Below are 20,317 nucleotides of genomic sequence, written 5' to 3'. Positions count from 1 at the left end.
TGTTGATAATACTCATCTCCAAAGATCTTGGTATAATTTTATTTAGAAAAGTAAATATGCCCAATTGCAATTTACTGAAAAGAATTTCACAAACAGTAAGACAAACATGACAATACTTACACTTGACTTTTTCTCTGTTGTTCTCATTTTAATATTTGAGTGTGGTTCATCAACTTTTTTAATTTAAGATATATTCCTTGCTTAAAACAGTTATGCCAAGATTTTTTAAGAGTAACAGGACTAAAGTGTCGTAATATGAATTGAACTTTACAGTTGAGGCAGAACAAAACTCTCACTATAAATGGCATTCTAGTGTCAGTGACACTGAGACAAAGCTCTGAGACAGCCTCTGGGAGCTGAGAATTTTGCACGTTGACTTCAGGCAAGGCCTGGGAGATCTCACTCCTTGAAAAAGTCTACTAATCAACTTGATTCTCAGTTCACTGTCTTACAGGAGTTCAAAAAGTATTTGTACAGTATATGATCCAGACATCTTGATTCTCACAGCTATTGCTGGGAGCATGACACTTTAACAAGTACAGATCCTCCAAAACAAGTATCAAAAATTCCACTGTCTACAAGCTGTTCTACAGCTCAGAGTTAGATTTTCCATAACTCTTTACCAAATGTTGTAACATTTCACTTATTTCTTATGTTAGAATTATGAATTAAATTGGTTGATAGAATAAACATTTTTCTATCATAGAATAGAATCAGAAAGGTTTGTAACTCATAATATTTCCTGGATTTCACTATTTTCAGATGGTTTTGGGATTAATATTTCCTGGGTTTTTATTGATTAGTTTTTTAACAGCCAGCCTCAAATAAATTTCAAAATTAAAGATAGCCACTGATATTTTCCCAACTTTTTAATATGTTGTTCAGTTTTTGTGTAAAGTTCTTCTAAGTCATTTTTACATAAAATCTGGGTGATGGTCTCAGTTGATATTTTACTTCTTTTCCTTGGTCTCAAAACTAGAACAACAGAAGAAAGAACATTTTAGTCCATATTTATAATGTATGTACTTCATTGTAAGTATTAATAAATGAAATCAAATGCTTTTAAATACAACGAAAATGCAGCATCTACCATTCTTAAAGTATATTCTTTTCTGTGCACTAAAGCCATTATTGTTTCTCAAACCATGTCAATTCTTCTATATTAATCTTTATGGCAGGGTTTTTTATTTGTATGCATATATATTTGAAAATCAAACTGAGAAATGTAGGTGTCATGGCTAATCTTGATTGTCAGTTTGGCCTGGCTGAGAAAACGGAACCTCAACTGCAGAATTGCCTCAACCAGGGCAACCTGTGGTCATGTTTGTGGAAATTACTTGATTTAAAGATAGTTGATGTAGGAGGTAGAGCCCAATATGTAAGGTGATGTCCCTGAGAAGTAGGGCGTGGACTTTATAAGAAATGATGCTAGCCAGTCAGCAGAACCAAGGCATTATGTAAGCAACATTCCTCCATGGTATGGTTTCTTCATTTCTAGCCTTAAATTCCTGACTTGACTTTTCAGATGAAGAACTATAGATTTTAACCCAAATACTCTTTCCTACCTTGCTTTTGGTCAGTGTCTAATCTCAGCAAAAGAACGTATACTAAGGCAGTGGGCATGCATTTTTCTGTGTTTTTTTTTTATTTGTTATCTTACTTAGGAAGAGTTCTTCTAAGAAATGCACCAAGAATACATTGAAACAACTTCTGTTACTTCCTATTTCCAGTAGCTTGTTCTTGCTCTTAGCAAAGTGAATTAATGATGACTCCTAACTCATATCTTTTAAAAATAGAATTAGTTTAAGGAGTTTTATTAAATTAAATTCTGGAAGGATTGCAATAACATTAATACATTCCAACCATGAACTTGTTTTCTATAAACGTTTTTAATTTGGTTTTGGAAACTAAAAAGGACCGTTAGTAGTGAAGAGGGATGAAATATCTTAAGGAAGGTGACTAGTAGAATGTAAGTGATTATACATGAGGAAGAATAATGCGGAGGGAGGTTTAGGTGGAAAAGGGGGTAGGAGAGTAGGGCTTGAAGTGGTTGGGGAAAAAAATCCAACACTAAAGTTGTTTGAAAATAAAAAAGTAGAAGCTGGAATTTTAAAATGCGCGTGCGCGTGTGTGTGTATGTATAATCATGTAAATATTTATGTAAGCATATTCATATTAAAAAGTTTAATTGAAATTAACCTACCATGGGAATAATTCTTCTAGTAGTCACAGATACCAAGTAAAATGCCTAGTTCCGTGTGTGAGAATTCTTCCCTTACATTGTTAGTTAGAAATGTCCTAAGGCCCTACAAGCAATGGGGATCATTGCCTTTGGTTTTCTACCAGATATTGTTGGTAAGATCTTATTGCTGAAAATGTCACATACTTTGGACACAGGACTTTGGGAATTTAAGCTGATACTGGCCAGAAATCATTGTCCTTGTTGAATAGCTCTCAAAGTACTCAAAGGTGCTATTCAAGCTGATGGGAGAGACAAGTCATCAGCAGTCTTACGTACATATAAACCCTTTAAACTGTAGTAATGATAAGGCTGACAAGACATGCTTGTGTATGCAATGGTGTCACAAATGTTACATGCATAATCAGCCATTTTCTAGTTTGGTTTAAAGTCTACTATATAGGAGGAAACTCAAGAGCACAGCTGTCCAAGAACCTATGTCTGGGAGCTCATAGATCTTAGGTGTGAACCTACTCCTTTGATTATGCTAAACAGACAGTATTAAACTGCCCTCCAAATTCATGCCTCTATACCCATAGACTAGTGTAGCTCTCAATCATATCAAAGATTTTTCTTTGTGTGGTGGACAGAGTTACACATTGCCTAATACAAGAAGAAGCCATTGTATTTAATTAAAACATACATGTTGAATATTTGCTTATTCATATTTACTTTTTTACCTTAACAAGGAATTGGGGGTTCTGGGTTAGGAATGTTGAAAATGGTTTCAAGCCTGTCATCTTTAACACAAGTGTTCTTTCTTTGCAGAGTGATGTGAGCCCTTCCAGCAGTACCACATCACTTCCCATCAGCCCTCTCACAGAAGATCCACTGCCTTTGAAGGTAAACAAAATCACACCCCCAAAACATTTCTTTCATTATTTTAAAGTTTGCAAATAGTTTATACTATACAGTCATACCCAGACATGAGGTGAGCTGGTTCATTCATCTTACCTGGTTGGTTGCCTTAGTTTGTCTTACTTTGTTACCCATGAGGCAGAGCTCCTCTTCAGTCCCTTTAATTTCTTAGATTAGAGTTGTACATCTCCAACTAAGATCTCATTCATCTTTAAATGCATTATTTGAAGTGTTGTTGTTCTATGGTTAATTGCTACCAAAAGGCTGAAGGTTGGAATATTCTTAGAGCAATTGCCATACATCGTGTCTTTTACAGGTGTTGTATTTTAACCTTTTGGTCAGTATGAAGTAGGGATTTTAAATCACGTGTTTGAAGTCCATCATTTGTTTACATGGAAGAATCCGCAGAGTTTATCTCCTTATATATTCCTTAGCAACAATAATAAAAGTTCATATTAGGTGTGGCTTTATTGTCCTAAACACTCCAATTTGAGAGTCTACATGCACTACAAATAGGGAAATTTCCTCATTGTCTACAAAGATTATGGTTTTTAGAAATATTATAAAAATGAACTGAATTGTTCATTTTTATGAACTAAGAATGTTTGTATATCATTAATATTGTTATAAAGAAGGACAATCTACAATAGTCGATGAAAAAAATAGAACTTTTGAATAGTACACTTGAGGTCAAATGTTTTTTGCAGTTTGTGTTAAAAGTAGAGTAGTGTATGCTTGAATGTCCATTAGAAAGTTCATGGTAGTAGTATGTAAAATTATTATTTGGTATACTGACTTTTTCATACAAGGATTGAATGTTATTAAGCCTGATGCTAACATACAGGCAGAACAGTGATACTTAGGGCCTCCGGTTATTCAGTGTTATTGTATCACTGATATAAACCTTCCACAAAGTTGTCCACTGAGTACCATTAGTTTCTATACACCCCAAATTGTTTCCTGATTAGCTACTATGGTGGTTTGAAAGAAAATGCCCCCACATAGGGATTAGCACTGGTAGGATGCTTGTTGGAGTAGGTGTGGCCTTCTTAGAGGAAGCTTGTAACTGCGGGGGTGGGCTTTAGGGTCTCCTATGCTCAGCATACTACCTAGTGCAGAGCACAGTTTGCTTCTTGTTCTTTGCTGATCAAGATGTAAAACTCCCAAGATTTAGAGCTCCTTCTCCAACACCACATTTGTCTGCATGTCACCTGCCATGATGATAATGGACTAAACCTCTGAACTATAAGCTAGCCCCAATTAAATGGTTTTTTTTATAAGAGTTGTGTGGTCATGTGTCTCTTCAAAACAATAAAACCCTAAGACAATGACAGACTTAGTAAAATTATGAAACTTATTTCTGTATCAAAGAACTGGTAAATACTGAGAGGCATCTCTTGAGGTATAAATGATTTGTCAAAATGAGAACAAAACTTGTGCTTCCAAGTTTAGTATTGTGTGGAATTTTATTCATAGTATATGGGACAGAATTCATAGATGAATACTTTCTTTAATTCAATTGAATTTTCAGTGTATCACCAGAAACCATTTTCTCTTAATATATGGATAAATTACAATGTTGAAATGAATGTGATTTTAGTAAAGGTTAAAATGAGCTTTTTATGTTCTAGAATCTGCTGATATAAAAGCAATATGAGTGCAATTATTTTTGTTGGATTATTTGACTGGTTCTAAGAGATCAATACTGTTTTTGACCTAGTATGTGTAATGGTTCTTAAGAGTAATTAAGACTTTTGAGAGCCTGAAATATGGAGGATTAGCTTTGAATGTCCAATATACTCAAATTTCCTAGTATTTTATCCATAATGTAAAAAGGCATGATTTATAGCCTTTAAAAATTTCTCACACTTATAAAACCATCTCATTAGTACTTAACATGATCTAATATTTAATTTTTAACAGTACAGTAAAACTCAAACATTAATTTCTTGTATATTTAAAATTTAACATTATATTAGCAAATAACTTATTACTTATTTATTTTTATATACACAAAAAAGAAAAGAAAATATTTAGGCAGTACCTTTATGGTGTGATGTTTATAATTTCAAACATTTTTATTAAGATGTAGAGGCCATTTAGATTTTCTTATAGTCATTACAAGAAGAAAACCTTGATAGTGTAGTTCTTGTATGTTAATAACTTTATTTGAGGTTATGATATTGGGCTGAGGAGAGAGCATAGTTACTAAAGTGATTACCCTGGATTCAATTTCAGAGCCAGTTTTTCAAAAAAAAAATTAGAGAGAGATACCTGGAGGGGTGCAATAAATTTATGTTCCGTTTCTGGTCATTCATCCTAATGATGGTTAAACCCAATATGGACATCTTCAACAGAATACAATATACAGACTGCCCATTCATGTTTCAGCATTACTAGAGCATACATTTCATTCAAAAATTCTGAAGAGGAAAAGACAAGATTGACAGGTAATTAGCCTAGCCTGTGTGTATAGCTCCAGGTTGATGAGAGACCTTTTCTCAAAGTAAAAAGTTAGACAGGGCCTGAGCTATACCACCCAACGAAGTCTTCTGGGCTCCACATGAAATGCACACACAGATCACCATACATACATTGCACTAGCACACACACAAATGTGCACATGTGCATACACACACACACACACACATACACAAACACATACACACACACACACACACACACACACAAACACATACACACCCCAAAGCAGACTCCCCATGATTCAGGAGGGTTATCAAGTAATGAGGACTCTATAACACTTTTATGCTTGGGGGTAGGATGAGTTCCCTTTTTTGGAAGGATTGGGTTATTGCATAGAATTGGATAATCTAGATAAAGAATTAAAGTGTATTGGTTCCCATCACAAGGGTGTCCCCTTGTGGGATATTTGAAAGTTTCCCTTTCTCTTGGTGATGGAGTAGCAAGAAGTCATCCATTTAAACAGTTTAAGTAGAAAGCCCATTAATCTACATAGTTCCTCTTTTCCCATCTGTCTGCCAGCCAAGAAGCTCTGCCAATTATTGTCCCTTGGTACCATGGATCATGATCTTTTCAAATTCATTTGTATTTCAGTGAAGCATTGTTGGAGGGAGATCACTTGTTGGTTTCCAGCTGCCCGGCTAGTTTAGACCCGAAATAAACACACAAAACTGTATTATTTAAAACACTAATTGGCCCATTAATTCTAGCTTCTTATTGGCTAAATCTTATATCAATTTAACTCATTTTTGTTAATCTGTATATTGCCATATGGCTGTGGCTTACTGGGTACAGTTCCCAGCATCTGTCTCCAGCAGCTCCATGGCTTCTCTCTAACTCTGCCTTCCTCCTCCCATGCTATAGGCCAAACCAGTTATTTAATCATTAACCAATAAAAGAAACACATAGAAGAACCTCCCACACCAAAGCATGGAGTCTATGGTTTAGTCTCTTAGAGATCAAGTCATTTTTGATTTCTTGTATCAGATACATATTATAATACTATACCTTGTATCTTATCCTATAGTAAATTCAGTAGGTAATAAACTTCTTAATTTCTGCTTCTAAAGTACGTAAATAAAGAAATTGAAGAATCACTTCTGTTCACTAATCTTCCATCAATTATAACTTGTTATGTTTTTTAGCACATATCTATCAAAGAGTTCTTGGAACGTCTTTGAGGTAGGTTATGCAGAACCTAGAGTGCACAGAGACAATATCTCTGGGGCGCAGCCACCGGCTCTAGGGACAGCTACCTTCTCAGAAGTACAGTCACTCTTCGAGATGTTGCCACCTTCTCTGAGGTACTGCTGTACTGTCTGAGGTATTTTTATCTCACGGAGATACTTTCAATGTCTATGACCTCAAGCCACTCTTTCTCAATACAGCTAACCTCCCTGAGTGTAGCCACGCTCCTTGAGGTACACAAATCTTTCCTGAAGTGCCTGTGACCTTCTGAGAAGTAGCCACCTTTTCTGAGGTGCAGTCACCCTCTCCCAGGTGTCATCACCCCCTGTGAGGCACAGGTCAACCATCTGTGGTACAGCCTTGCTGTAGCTTGAATCCTCACATTCCCAAGAACTGATTCTATGTTACAATTGAGTGTTTTCTCATTTTCCTGACTTTCTGGATCAAAGGTTCTCTGGTTACTTTTCTCCATTTCCTGAAGTCTTCTTTTTTGCCTAAGGTACTCTTCCATTTACATCTGAGATACCTTTCTGTCTCTAAAGCAGCAAGGATTCTGACAGAAAAAAAAATCTCCTTAATATGTTTTTTGAAGTAGCATTATATCTAACTATTCTTCTGCCATGACCCCCAAAGCTAACTGCAAATAAAAGAAAACTACCCAGTTCAACTAAAAAGGAAATAGAAATATAAATTTACCTCTCAAAATTTTGCTGGGCTATTAAAGGAGAAGTGCTACATGTCACTACCAAAGGACCATGGAGTCTTAACCTAGACCTTCCTGTAATGCAGTGTGACTACCAAAGGACCATGAAGTCTTAACCTAGAACTTCCTGTAATGCAGTGTGACTACCAAAGGACCATGAAGTCTTAACCTAGAACTTCCTGTAATGCAGTATGACTCACATGTTATATTATAAAACAAAAGGTTTTTATTATATAAAATTTGCATTATGTAGAAAAAAATCAAATATATATTAGTTCTAAATGGTTCATATATTTTATTTTAGTTTTTATTTATTTATTAAGGATTTCTGCCTCCTCCCCGCAACCGCCTCCCATTTCCCTCCCCCTCCCCCGATCAAGTCACCCTCCCTCATCTGCTCAAAGAGCAATCAGGGTTCCCTGACCTGTGGGAAGCCCAAGGACCGCCCACCTCTATCCAGGTCTCCTAAGGTGAGCATCCAAACTGCCTAGGCTCCCCCAAAGCCAGTACGTGCAGTAGGATGAGAAACAATCTAGCAATACTTCTTATCAGTTTTTCTTTGGGCTGCCAGCACCTAAATAATGGCATATAACTTTATTATTAATTATGAAAGCTTAGTCTTAGCTTAGGCTTCTTCCAAAACAGCTCTTATAACTTAAATTAATCTGTTTTTATTAATCTATATTCTGCCATGTGGCTCTTTACCTCGCCTCCATTCTGTACGTAGGACTCCCTCTGTGTCTGGCTGACAAAATCTGTACAGCTCTGATTCCTCGAAAATGCCTCTCTCTTCCCATAAGTCTAGCCTATCCTCTCCTGCCTAGCTATTGGCCATTAATCTCTTTATTAAACCAATCAGGAGGCACATTGGCAAAGAAACATCTTCACATTATGCAAAAATATTATCCCACAACATTTCCCCATTTTGTCTAAATAAATAGAAAGTTTTAACTCATAAAATTTCAGATAAACCCAATTCTTATGATGCAATCCATCAATTCAAAATGGTAAATTTGATAAACAATTTCAGTGGTTCTATAAGTAGATTTCTCTCAACTGAATATTCAGTTTGTCATTTCCTCACTCAGCTTTTCACTTTTTGTGCTTTACAACATTTGTGTCATTAATTTTAAATCCTCATGAAATGGACTGTAAAAAGTGTCATAGGACTTCTGGTGTAGAAATTTAAGTTTATTCATGTTGTGTTATTTTTAATGTAAAATATCATAAAGAGGTAGAAATTAAAATAGTTAAACAAAGTAAAATGAACCATATACCTCATGTCATTTATGGTAACCTTATATATTACACAATATAGCAATGTAAAATTCACAATTATACATTTTCAAAGGAAACCCATTGTACAGTTTCTACAATATTAACTTCTGTAGCATTTAAGGAAACATCTTGGATTAAGTCCACTTCTGCCACTTTCCTCCCATTTTCATCACGTGGCAATTACTTTGTTTCTTAACTTATCTATGAAGCAAGAACAAGTGCAACTACTTCAGCAGACTATAAAAAGCAAGACTGAGGTCAGTATGCAGAAGCCACCTATAGCAACATACAGTAAAACAGCTAGTAAGTGCTGTTATTTTCATAGAAGCAGAATCTCTATCTTTAAGCCAAGAATGCCCTATGTATACATATGAAGAAATTATCTTCTTAGCGTTTTTTGCCTAATTGTCAAATGAAAAAGAATTTTTATCTTTGAAAGATTAGTGTTTGATATTCAGAAGTCATTTTATTTATTTTATATCATATATCATATTACTTTTATAAAAACTAGTTAACAGGAATGCCATATGCAAAGGAAAAAGAATAAATATAAACTTTTTGATGACAAACTAATAAATATATTAAAACATAAGCAGAGAAAAATGCAAAATGGGTATTAGGGCATGTGTTTTTTTTTTCATCAGAAGTATGTCATAGTGTATTTTTCTTTAATTATTCAACTTCAAATTGAAAGGTAACCAATTAACATCCTAAATGTATGGCTCTCACTGAAGGAGCCCATCCATCCCATTAGAATTATGGGAAAAAACCTCATTATAAACAAAGCAAGACTGATATTTTTTTTCATGGGGGGGGGACTTAGTTGGGGGAGAGGGAGGGAAATGGGAGGCAGTGGCGGGGAAGAGACAGAAATATTTAATTAATAAATAAATTTATTTAAAAAAAAGACTGATAATTTTTGCCTACAAATATCCTGACATCAATATAGCTTCAAGTTATTTTGTCTAGCATATCATAATAGAATGGAATACATTTTGAGATCTTAGGAGAGAGAAATACATTATAGCAAAGCCATTACAGAAGCACCCATTCTATGTTCTTCATGTGTGGAGAGTGAAAGAGAATTTATTACAATTACTCTCTTAATACTTGAAATTGTTTTTTGTTCTCCCAGGACGCGCCCACTATGGTATATTTCTGAATCATTGCTTCAGTTATCTAATAACTCATTAATTTATTGAGAAATCCCAATCATTCAATTATTAACTACCATGGGCTTAATAATGTTCTCAGATATTCATGTTTCAATGTAAATAATACAAACAAAATTTCTGATTTTATGGTGTCTGGATTCTCATGAGAAAAGATGAATAGACAGCAAATACTATATATTATGACAGGTAAGAGTGATTATTACCATGAGAAAAATAAAGGATGATTTCAGGGAAAGAAACTGACATTGCAATGTCTCATTTCAAAAATGAAGACGCTATAAGTGGGGTCTTTATATCTTTATCTGTTTCTTGTGCCTTTTTTGGGATCTTTCCCTTCTTTTGTTTGTTTTTGACCTATTCAGATATGTTAGACTTTTTGTCATATTATATACAATATATTATATTATATTATATTTGTATTATACTATAATTCATTGGAAGCCTGTTTGTTTTCTAATGAGACACCAAAAGGAATCCAGAGGGGAGGAGTAGTGGTGAGGAACTGGGAGAAGCACAGGGAGAGGGAATTGTAATTAATATATATTAGTAGAGAATAAAAGCTATTTTCAGTAAAAGGAAAGAAAAAGGCAAATGCAGCTTACTCTGGTTAGGGCAATTTTAGCAGAGGCATAATGAACTCAGGAGAAAAATGTGTATTTCTGAGGGAAGACTCTTGAGGCAGAAAGTGCAGTAGCTGTGAGCATGAAGATGACTGGCTTGTTATGTCTGTCCTTGTAACCAATACGGACAAACAAGGACTCAGGTAATTCAGGGTTATGTTAGAGAGATTGGCCATGCCATAAAAATCTTGCAGACTGGGTTATAGGTTTAGGCTCTTCTTTTGCAAGTGATAGAAAATTAAATGTTTACAGAAAAAGCAAAAAAAATTAGTGTTTCTGTTAGACTTATTACTTTGCCTCCTGTGTCAAAACAATTACTGGTGACCTGGCAGAAGAAGACAGTAGAAGGTTCCTATAATTTAGAGATTACGGTGGCGCTTTAAAGTGGAGTGTAAAATCCGAAAGTGTAACATTGGTAAATTCCGAATGTGGCATCAGCAGACTTGGTAACCAATCATAGTCTGAATAATCTAGAAATGTAAAAGGACAACTCAGGAGACTAATAACTAATATTCTATATATTTTTCTTTTTGTCTCAATAAATTCCTTTTTGGTGTTGTAATGACTGAGTATGGTGTAGTGAATAATGGAGTTTTGTTTGCTTGGTTGGTCGACTTTAGCAATCATGAGGAAAGAAAGGTAGGTGTATGCTGGAAGAAGACATTGGTTTCATCAGAAATATTATTCAGTCCTATAATTGCTATTGATTCTGGTGATCTCTCTTTCGAGAAGCTGTAAAGTACACATATAGAGTTAGATATAATTTGACATAGTTTATGATAAATCAATAGTTACAAGAGAAAAACGTGATTCATCCATATTTACTAGGAGAAGAAAGCAGACAAACTAAAATTCTCCAAGGAATAACTGATGGATTTTGAGTATAAAATGAACCTTAGATAGCATTATTCTTGTCTATTCTGTTCGCTTCTTTTCTAACAAAATACAGTGTGCTTGTCCAATTAAAACAAGAGACGTTGGTTTGGCTCCCACTTTGGGGCAGTGAGAAGCCTGGGGCATGAGTGACACCTGCACTCGTAAGGACTATCTTGCTGCATCAAGCATGGCAATGTTCATGTAAGCATGTAGAAGACAAAAAGTTAAAATGAGGCCATTTTATCTTAGGGGGAAACTCTCCATCTTAGGGGGAACTCATTTTAACAAAAATTATGCCACTATCAAAATGATGGTGACCTTCTTTCACCATGACAGAGCTCCCAGGGCCTGGTTGCTACTTAGCACATGACTGTTAAATTTTAAGATAAATTTTGGAGGGGATTTGCAGTCTACAGCCATTGTGAATGTAATTTCAAATAAAAGTCTAGCAGTATGGTTCCCTAATGATAATAATCTTAAGAGATATTTGTTTTCTATAATGTTAATATTTTAAGCAACTACTTTTGATTAGTTGTGAAGTATAATGACAATTTTGTTTATATATGTTTATGTAGTAAATCACTTAAAAATATGTCAGACCCAAACAACAGTTTCTTACTGAGATACTATATGTGACCTGAGCACTTCTTGGCACATTTTCTTTTTTTTAGCTTTTCAACTAAGTGCATTCAGATTTAGGCAAGAGATTCTATTTGTATTCTCTTACGCTCACCATTTTAATGTAAGGGAGATTACATAGATATTAAAGTTAACACTGGTCCAGTACCCAGGGTCTATGAGTAGAACCATTAGACATTTGTTGCAGTCACTGCCTGCCATGCTTCATTGTTTCCATGGACCCTCCTGGGTTATTGTAGAGGATGGATGTTTGGGGGTAATTAGAGTAAATGTTCTATGGAAAAGCATAAATTCCCAGGCCAGAACTCCACAAGGATTGTATGCTGCTTACAGAAAGAAAATGCCATACTTGTGGTTTTTGTTCACTGAAAGCCCACTAGAAACTCACCACTGAGGATTGTGTTGTGAGTTTATTATGTGGGAATCCTAGCATGTAATGAAATACCAGACTTCTAGAAGGAAATCAGGTGTCCAACATAAGCTGTCTTGTTTGTACAAGCACTACAGCAGCTGGACACCACTCTTATTATCCTGAATGCTTTGTATGTAGGACACTGGCAACAAGATAGGCCCAAAGAGACCATCAGTTGACAGTCTTGTAAAAAAAAAAAAGTCTTACAGGGAGAGTGTAATAATTACCTAGGGCTGTCATATCAAAATTGCACACACCAGATAGCTCAAACAATACAACTTTGTGTTCTAAGAATTATGGAGAATAGATATTGAAGATTTAGCCACTGGCATTTTTGTTTCCTCTGCATCTTTGATGTCTCTATGGCTTAGAGAAGGCCACCTTCTTACTGTGTTCTGTGTGCATGAATCCTACATATTACCTTCTCAGTACCAATCCTATTGACCCTAATGTGACCAGCAATATCTTTCATTTCAAACGTATCCTTCTTGAAAATTCTCTAAATTGCTATATTGGGTCTTTTATGTATGTGGGGCAACATTATCCTAGCTGGAACAAATAGGCAAGACACCTAATATGTGGTTTCAACAGGGGACACATTTGCTGAAGCATAAGAAAATAATTATGGAATTTGACAGAAATTGCATAGTAAGAATTTATATTACCTTACTCTACTTGTACATATGCAATAGTCTCTTGTTAAGGCGGTTTCTAGTAATATTAATTTCTTATTCAAGCCTTGAAGTTTTGGGTCTGAAAGAAAACAGAAAATTAAGAATTTTCATTATTATGTATATTCATCAGTACACTCATGACTGTAAATTATATGTCTATTTTAATTTTCATTAATTTAGTCCTAATTGAACTTCCATGTCACAGAATTAGAATTAACTTGATGTCTTCCAAATCTTAAATACAACACAGAATGTAAATATTATGTGAAATATAAGTTGAAAAAACAGCCACCAGTATTATCTTTTATAATGATTCTCTCATGTTATTTTATGCTGTATTTCTTTTCTCATTCTGTAATAAGTTTAGACTAATTTACTTGTTATTTGAACAATACAGAAAACAGTGGTACTGTATAACATATGATCATTCATGTAGTTAGAAATGAGGGTTTATTGCTAGCAAGTAAAAAATACATAAATTAAAGTCAAAGTGAATTGTATTTAATTTATGCTAAAAGACGTGTAATATGGTTCAGATACAGTGGACCTTGGGGGAAAGATTTTAATGGGAATAGGAAGTAAATAATTTGCTGCTGCATGCTCCCTTCATATTGCTGTCCAAATTCTTTTCCTATACTGTCCAAATAATTTCAGGCAGCTTTATACAAGATAAAAAACTTGTCCATATTAATTTACATTAAAATAATTGCATAACCCTATCATCTTATCTAGAACTCACACACTCAGTTTTCTTCCCATTTAAATTGCAGAGAGTTTGTTCAGCTTTATCTAAACTGGTACCTAGTATTTGGCCTGACTGTTTCTGAGTTCCACAAATTATACAGGAGGAAAACTCCCCCCCGTACAAGGGTCTGCTTAGCATGGTTCTAGACCTAGGTCTTGCTTCTGTCTTCTTGCCCTGAAGAAAGAATCTCTTTAATGGAATTACAGAATATCATCTGGAAAGAGTTTGTTGAAATATGATCTTGGAAGAATAAATTCAAGGACCCACCTTTGTGTCTCTTAGATAAAAAGAACTTCAGATGGTGATGTGATAAAATGTTTAGAATTTATGTCACACAGAAATATTGCAGATTTTGTAGCATAAGTTTAAATGTGGTGGATTTCATGTACAGAGTGTTTGAATAGTGCATTTGATGGTATAGTATATTTGATTGTATGTAAAGAGCAAAATGTTAAATTACTAAAAGAAAAATCCTAATGCCCATGAAGATCTTAAAATTTTTGAAAAGGAATGGAAATTTCAAATGATTTTTGAGAAAATGAAGAATTGACCATTGACACTTCATTCTTGGTTTGGGACACAACTTCAGAATGGATTAGCATTTGTTCTGTTTGTCAACAAGATGGCAAGATCACTTTATTTGAGACCCAGAGAACTCAGCATTGGACATCTCACTGGACCTTGTTATATGTCTGCTGTCTCCAACAGAAGCTTGGATAAAAAGGAGGAACCAATGATCAGTGCCTATGAACATCAGCATTGGTAAAATCTCACAAGACCTAATGCACAAGCCAGACCTTGAAAAACAATTGACATAAAGAAAAACAATGTTAAGGCATTTATAGGAAAATGTATGTAACTGAAAATCCTAATTACAGTAATTATTTCAGAGTTACATACATATTTACAGCACACTGTTTATTATCATTGATTTGACAGCCAAGATACAACTTAAAGATCCTGGCTTCTTATTTGAACACTCACTTGAGAGACTATGACTATAAAAAACTATCAAGTGGAAGCTTTGTGCAAAATTAGTTTGCCAGTGAGTTAGTTATATTTGTCATAGCTTGAATTTGTCTACTTAAATACCAAAGTAATGGTGAAAATTGAATCAAACTGATACAAGGGTCATAGAGTCAAAGTTTGCATCTTCATAAAGTGCAAAGTTTGGAGTCATTTTCTCTAATGTGATGTTTTCAGCAGATAAGGCCTGAGCTGAGACCTCATTGACAGCATTAGTGTTGGTACTACACTTTCTGTTTCCGTCACCAAATGGCTGAGAGGAAGTAACTTCAGGGAAGAAGTTCCTGGGATCACATTTTTAGAGGAGTCATCCCATGGTCTTTAGATCTGCTGGTGTGAGCCTATGGTGATGTCAGGGCAGCAGAAATCTATGGGAGAGGCTGTCCACAAGGCCAGGATAAGATGCAACCCCTAGGGACACATCCCCGTTACCAAAATCCTCCAAACAGTCCTCACATCTGATATTTCATCACCTCCAAATGATGCCGTCATAATATGAACTCAGGAAGGTATTGACCCACTGACTGAGTCAGAGCCCCTAGATTAACTCACCTTCCACAGGCTTATCAGTTGGCAGATAAAACCAGTATGCTATTAGCCTATGGGGGAATTGACATGAAAGCCATTGTAATATTATAACCTAGTTCTTAGAGGATGCCCTTCCACCACATCATGATTTATATAAACTTATGTCTGTTTCCAGGAAGAAGCACTAACTAACAGCAGGATCCTATTCTTTGGCCTTTTACCTTTTAGAGCTCAAGATACTCATTTTTACTACTTATATTCTACTTATAGGCCACTGACTTTTTGGCAGTCTTTTACAGGACCCAAAGCAGACTAATAGAATACATTTGAAACTCTAAAACACAATGAATTGAAAATTGAGTGCAGTTGATTAGACTCTAAGTGAAATCATTTGGAAATGGCTGGGTTTTGTGGTAACTATAAAATTGTACATAAATATTAGATATCATAAGGGCTCAGGAGGATAGACATTAGGAAAGAAGATGGAGTCAGGAGTGGAAGGTTCAAGGAACAAGATTAGTGCATTATGTATGTCTTATGGAACTATCACAGTGGGACTCATGTATCTCTAAAATTGATAAATGCTAATACTTATAACAATGAATGAAAAACACTGACGTGTACTAGGTATTTTAAGACCTTAGGCTTTTTTATCGCCCTTATTGTACTATATCCCCATGCTGAAAAATGCAAGCAAATGAATATACTAAGCAAATACTCTGTTTTGAACTTTAATTGCTTATAAATTTGCCACTTCATCACTGCATTTTTCATAGTCCTTATTAATTTTGCGTATATCCTATTACTTTTCAAGTTTTAAGTAAAATGGCATGTTGATAACTGAAGTTAGAAGTTGAAAAAAATTATGTGAAAATCAGAAAATTCTATTTAATCGTAAGACAGTATAAATATTTGCTGTGCTCACAAATATTACCGATATCCTCTATCATAAACTGCAGACATCATTCTTGGTAGTATAGTAGGAAAGTAATGATGAGCAGATAACTTAAAGTGGAAAAGAGATAACAGCATTTTTTGCAGAAGTCCTATATTCCTAACATATCCCTTTTTTCATATGTAATCTCTTATATTATGGTCTGGCAGGACTGTTGAGATCACTGTTATAGTTGTGCAATGGGACCACCAAACAAGACCACCACAGAACCAGTATCTGGTGCAAAACACTGGGGTTTATTGGTTAAAAGTTAGCTAACTCGGACCATAATCAGTCACATAATCTGACACAATGGGTGGGGGAGAATGGCCCCAAGGCTTCAGGGTGAGGGGGATTGTAATGGGAAAAACCGGAAGCAGGGTGGCACAAGCCTTGGTTCTTTAGGATTGTGTAACAGTATGCAACATTTGAATTCGTTTATTGGGATATAGCGGAATTTTAAAAACAGTGGTTAATCAGATATCTACAAGGATGACGTTGAAGCAAACAGATGTTGTTTGGACAGCCTGGTGAGTTATTTTGACCAGGACTGGCACAGCTTCATGGGAATGTTTATGACTTTGCTTGTCTGCATTTACTCTGCTAGTTAGGCCCTGTCTAGAATGGAGTTCTTTCTCCAAATGAAGATTGTTCTACTCCCCAATCAGAGACAATCACCCATTTTGCAGACTAATTGTATAGTGTTAAATTATGTTGCAGATTCTCGTTAAGAATAAAGCTACATATTAGTGTTTCTGGGCTCTGCTTTTAAAAATGATATGACAACTTACTGGAGTCATTTAGTCTTTACCGGTGTAACAGAACTGTCACAGTATAATTAAAGGTAGAGGAATTTACCTTACTTTTCTCCTTTACATGTCTCTGTCAGAGATGGGACATCGGTAGTGGGAAAATGAACATATGGCATTTGGCAATAAGATCTACAGGAATAAAGGGAATAGCACTCTATCCCCCTGTTCACATTTATCATTTTTCTCTTCCACCCTAATTTTCTCCTGACCCTAGTCAGGGATTATTCCATTTTCAGCATCCTTGTCACAACAATTAACAAACCTCTAATGAGTGTTATAATGAGTAAGACCTAATAACAAAAGAGGGCATATTTTATTCTAATTAAAGAAAACGGCATAAAATCATGATGCTGGTTGTATTTAAACCAAGAAAACAGCAAAATATTTCATCTGAATATAGGAAGAAGTATAAGATCCCAATCCAAGTGTCAAGTTAGACATGAAGATAAAAAGCAGACAGTCATTCTGTGATATGTGATAGTGAACTGTGAGTTCATGCTGGTGTGGAGAGTGATCTATATTTCATATAAAGAAAGGCTTTTTCTATAGAAAGTATCAATTGAAGTTTCTGTCCTACCCAGTCCTATAACCTTTTAGTCCTAAAGAAACACACAAAGGATTATATTAATTATAAACTGTTTGGCTTATTAGCTCAGCTTATTCTTAACTATCTCTTAAAACATAAATTAACCCACAGTTCTCATCTATGTTTAGCCACATTGCTTAGAACCTTTCTTACTAAGCCATACTCATCTTGCTTCTTCTGCATCTGGCTGCTGGAGTCATCTCTGCCTTTCCTCTTCCCAGAATTCTGCTTGTCTGGTTACCCTGCCGGTACTTCCTGCCTGGCTGCTGGCCAATCAGTGTTTTATTAAACTAACGTGAGTGACAAATCTTTAGAGCGTACAGCAGCATTATCCCACAGCAAGCAAGGTACAAGAAGCATGCGAAGGAAATAGAAGAAAGATGACAAATAAAATTGTATGCTTCTTGAGCTTAAGTTCCACAGAACAGGGTCTCAGCTTTGTTTGAAATTTGTCAGTAACAAAATATAAAAAAGACCCCATCAAGGAAAAAGTATAAGATACATGGATACTTTTATATTATATATAATTATTGAATATCTTTACATTAACATTTATATATAACTATTATATATATATATATATATATATAATGACATGAAGAAAACTCACCTAAATGTTAATGTAAAATATAGATATATAATTATTAAATATTTTTACATTAACATTTAGGTGAGTTTTATATATATATAATTATTAAATATTTTTTACATTAACATTTAGGTGAGTTATATATATATAATTATTAAATTATTCTGCCCTCTCCTTTACTCCTTCTGGCATTTCAGGACTCCTATTTCTTCTTTCTGTCTGTCTAGATAGCCAGTTTCAAGACTCACTGATTTGCTGCCTTGATTTATTTTGAACAATTCCTGTTCTCCAGGAGTATCTCTGCAGAATAGAGACCATAGGTAACATTCTAATTAACAATTGCCAGCAATATCATATTATAAAATCTTTTCTATCACTCATCATAGAATCTTTGTTCTATCCATAAATGTTTGGGCAGTTGTATTCAACTTTGGAGAAATATTATTTCCCCCATAATTATGAACTAATTAATACAGATAAAGAAACTTCCCTATACTTTAATTTATATGGCCTCTTATTTTGCTTTGGTATATTTTTCCTGTCATTTCTTTCCAGCAAACTTCTACCCTTCACCTAATGCCCAAATGTATGCCACTTCTTATATGAAAACCTCCCTCAAATTCCTGCAAAACTGGACTTATGTTTGTAATAAATATTATGAAATTATATTATGTTTATTGTAAATCTTTTCAAGTAGATATTGATGTTTGTCTTATTTCCATCATTATTCTAGCACAAGTAAAGAACATCCTACTGGTTGAATGAATAAGTGTTGACAACACATTTGTAGTTGCCTTTTCTACACTCATCCTACTGATAACACTAAGATAATGTCATTCCTTCTGAGGGAAGCCCTTGTCACACCCTCTTGTTCTTTGTCAGGATCTTATCTTGTGTTCTGGAAACTTGGCTGCTACCTTCCTTGTATTGATTTAATAAGCAATGCTTGCCTGACAACTTCATTCCTGACAACTGGAATTCCTGACAATTGGTAGAGATTTCCTTATTTGAGTTTATTTTTCCTATGTTTTAGCTACAGACTGATTTTTCCAAATTGCTGACCCTGGAAACTGTATAATCCTATAAATTATTAATCTGCAATAGAGAGGATTACTGTCTCATTTTACAGATAATGAAATTGAAGCCTTGAGATCATTAAGAAAATGGACTAAAGCCAGGCCATGGTGGTGCACACCTTTAATACCAGTACTCAGAAGGCAAGACAGGTAGATCTCTGAAAGTTCAAAGCCAGTCTTGTAACAAGAGCTAGTTCTAGGATAGGCACGAAAGATACACAGAGAAACCTTGTTTTGAAAAACGAGAGAGAGAGAGAGAGAGAGAGAGAGAGAGAGAGGGAGGGAGGGAGGGAGGGAGGGAGGGAGGGAGGGAGGGAGGGAGAGAGAGAGAGAGAGAGAGAGAGAGAGAGAGAGAGAGAGAGAGAGAGAGAGAGAATGGATTAGAGAATAGACATGCTGCTGAAATGAAAATTTGTATTAGGTGTTTAAATTGTGAAGAATAGCTTTAATTGCTCTACAGTCGAAATCCATAATTCATATTATTTTTGTATATAAGTGATATGGGATAAATAAAAATGTAAAGGGAAGAACACATCAACAGAGGATAAAAGACAGCATTCCTTGAGATTTAGCTTCTGTTATAGTCATATTACAATAAGTGTTTCTTTCATTAATAAATGATTATTTGAATGGTCTCTAAAATTCTCATCTGAAAGTAACCTGTAATCTAATTTTGCTCAAATAATTAGAATCAGTGAGATTTCACTGTAGATTTTTTCATAGTTGAAAGAATTTTTTTTTTTTTGGAAAGTCAATAGTTCATACATTGAAAGAGAAGAAGTCAAGAAATGGAGTGACTGCTGCCAGGAGAGAGAGCAAAGTGGGTACAGCACAGTTGGAGATCTCCTAGTGCTATTGTGTAGACTATGTCTAATCCA

At 35.0% G+C, this 20,317-nt stretch overlaps 1 protein-coding gene across 2 annotated transcripts in view; it reads left to right on the top strand.

Moving 5' to 3' along the window:
• The window catches only part of Ccser1 (coiled-coil serine rich protein 1), a 1,132,558-nt gene that overhangs the window by 445,301 nt on the left and 666,940 nt on the right, over window positions 1-20,317 (top strand). For both annotated transcript variants that reach the window (XM_075983940.1, XM_075983941.1), the window contains exon 7: window positions 3,008-3,082. In XM_075983940.1, coding sequence (XP_075840055.1) covers window positions 3,008-3,082 — 75 coding nt within the window. The remainder of the gene's footprint in view (window positions 1-3,007; window positions 3,083-20,317) is intronic.

Source organism: Microtus pennsylvanicus, chromosome 8 (assembly GCF_037038515.1).
Source record: "Microtus pennsylvanicus isolate mMicPen1 chromosome 8, mMicPen1.hap1, whole genome shotgun sequence".
NCBI lineage: Eukaryota > Metazoa > Chordata > Mammalia > Rodentia > Cricetidae > Microtus > Microtus pennsylvanicus.
The sequence above is the reverse complement of the archived record's forward strand: the minus strand, read 5'-3'. Positions and strand labels throughout refer to the sequence as shown.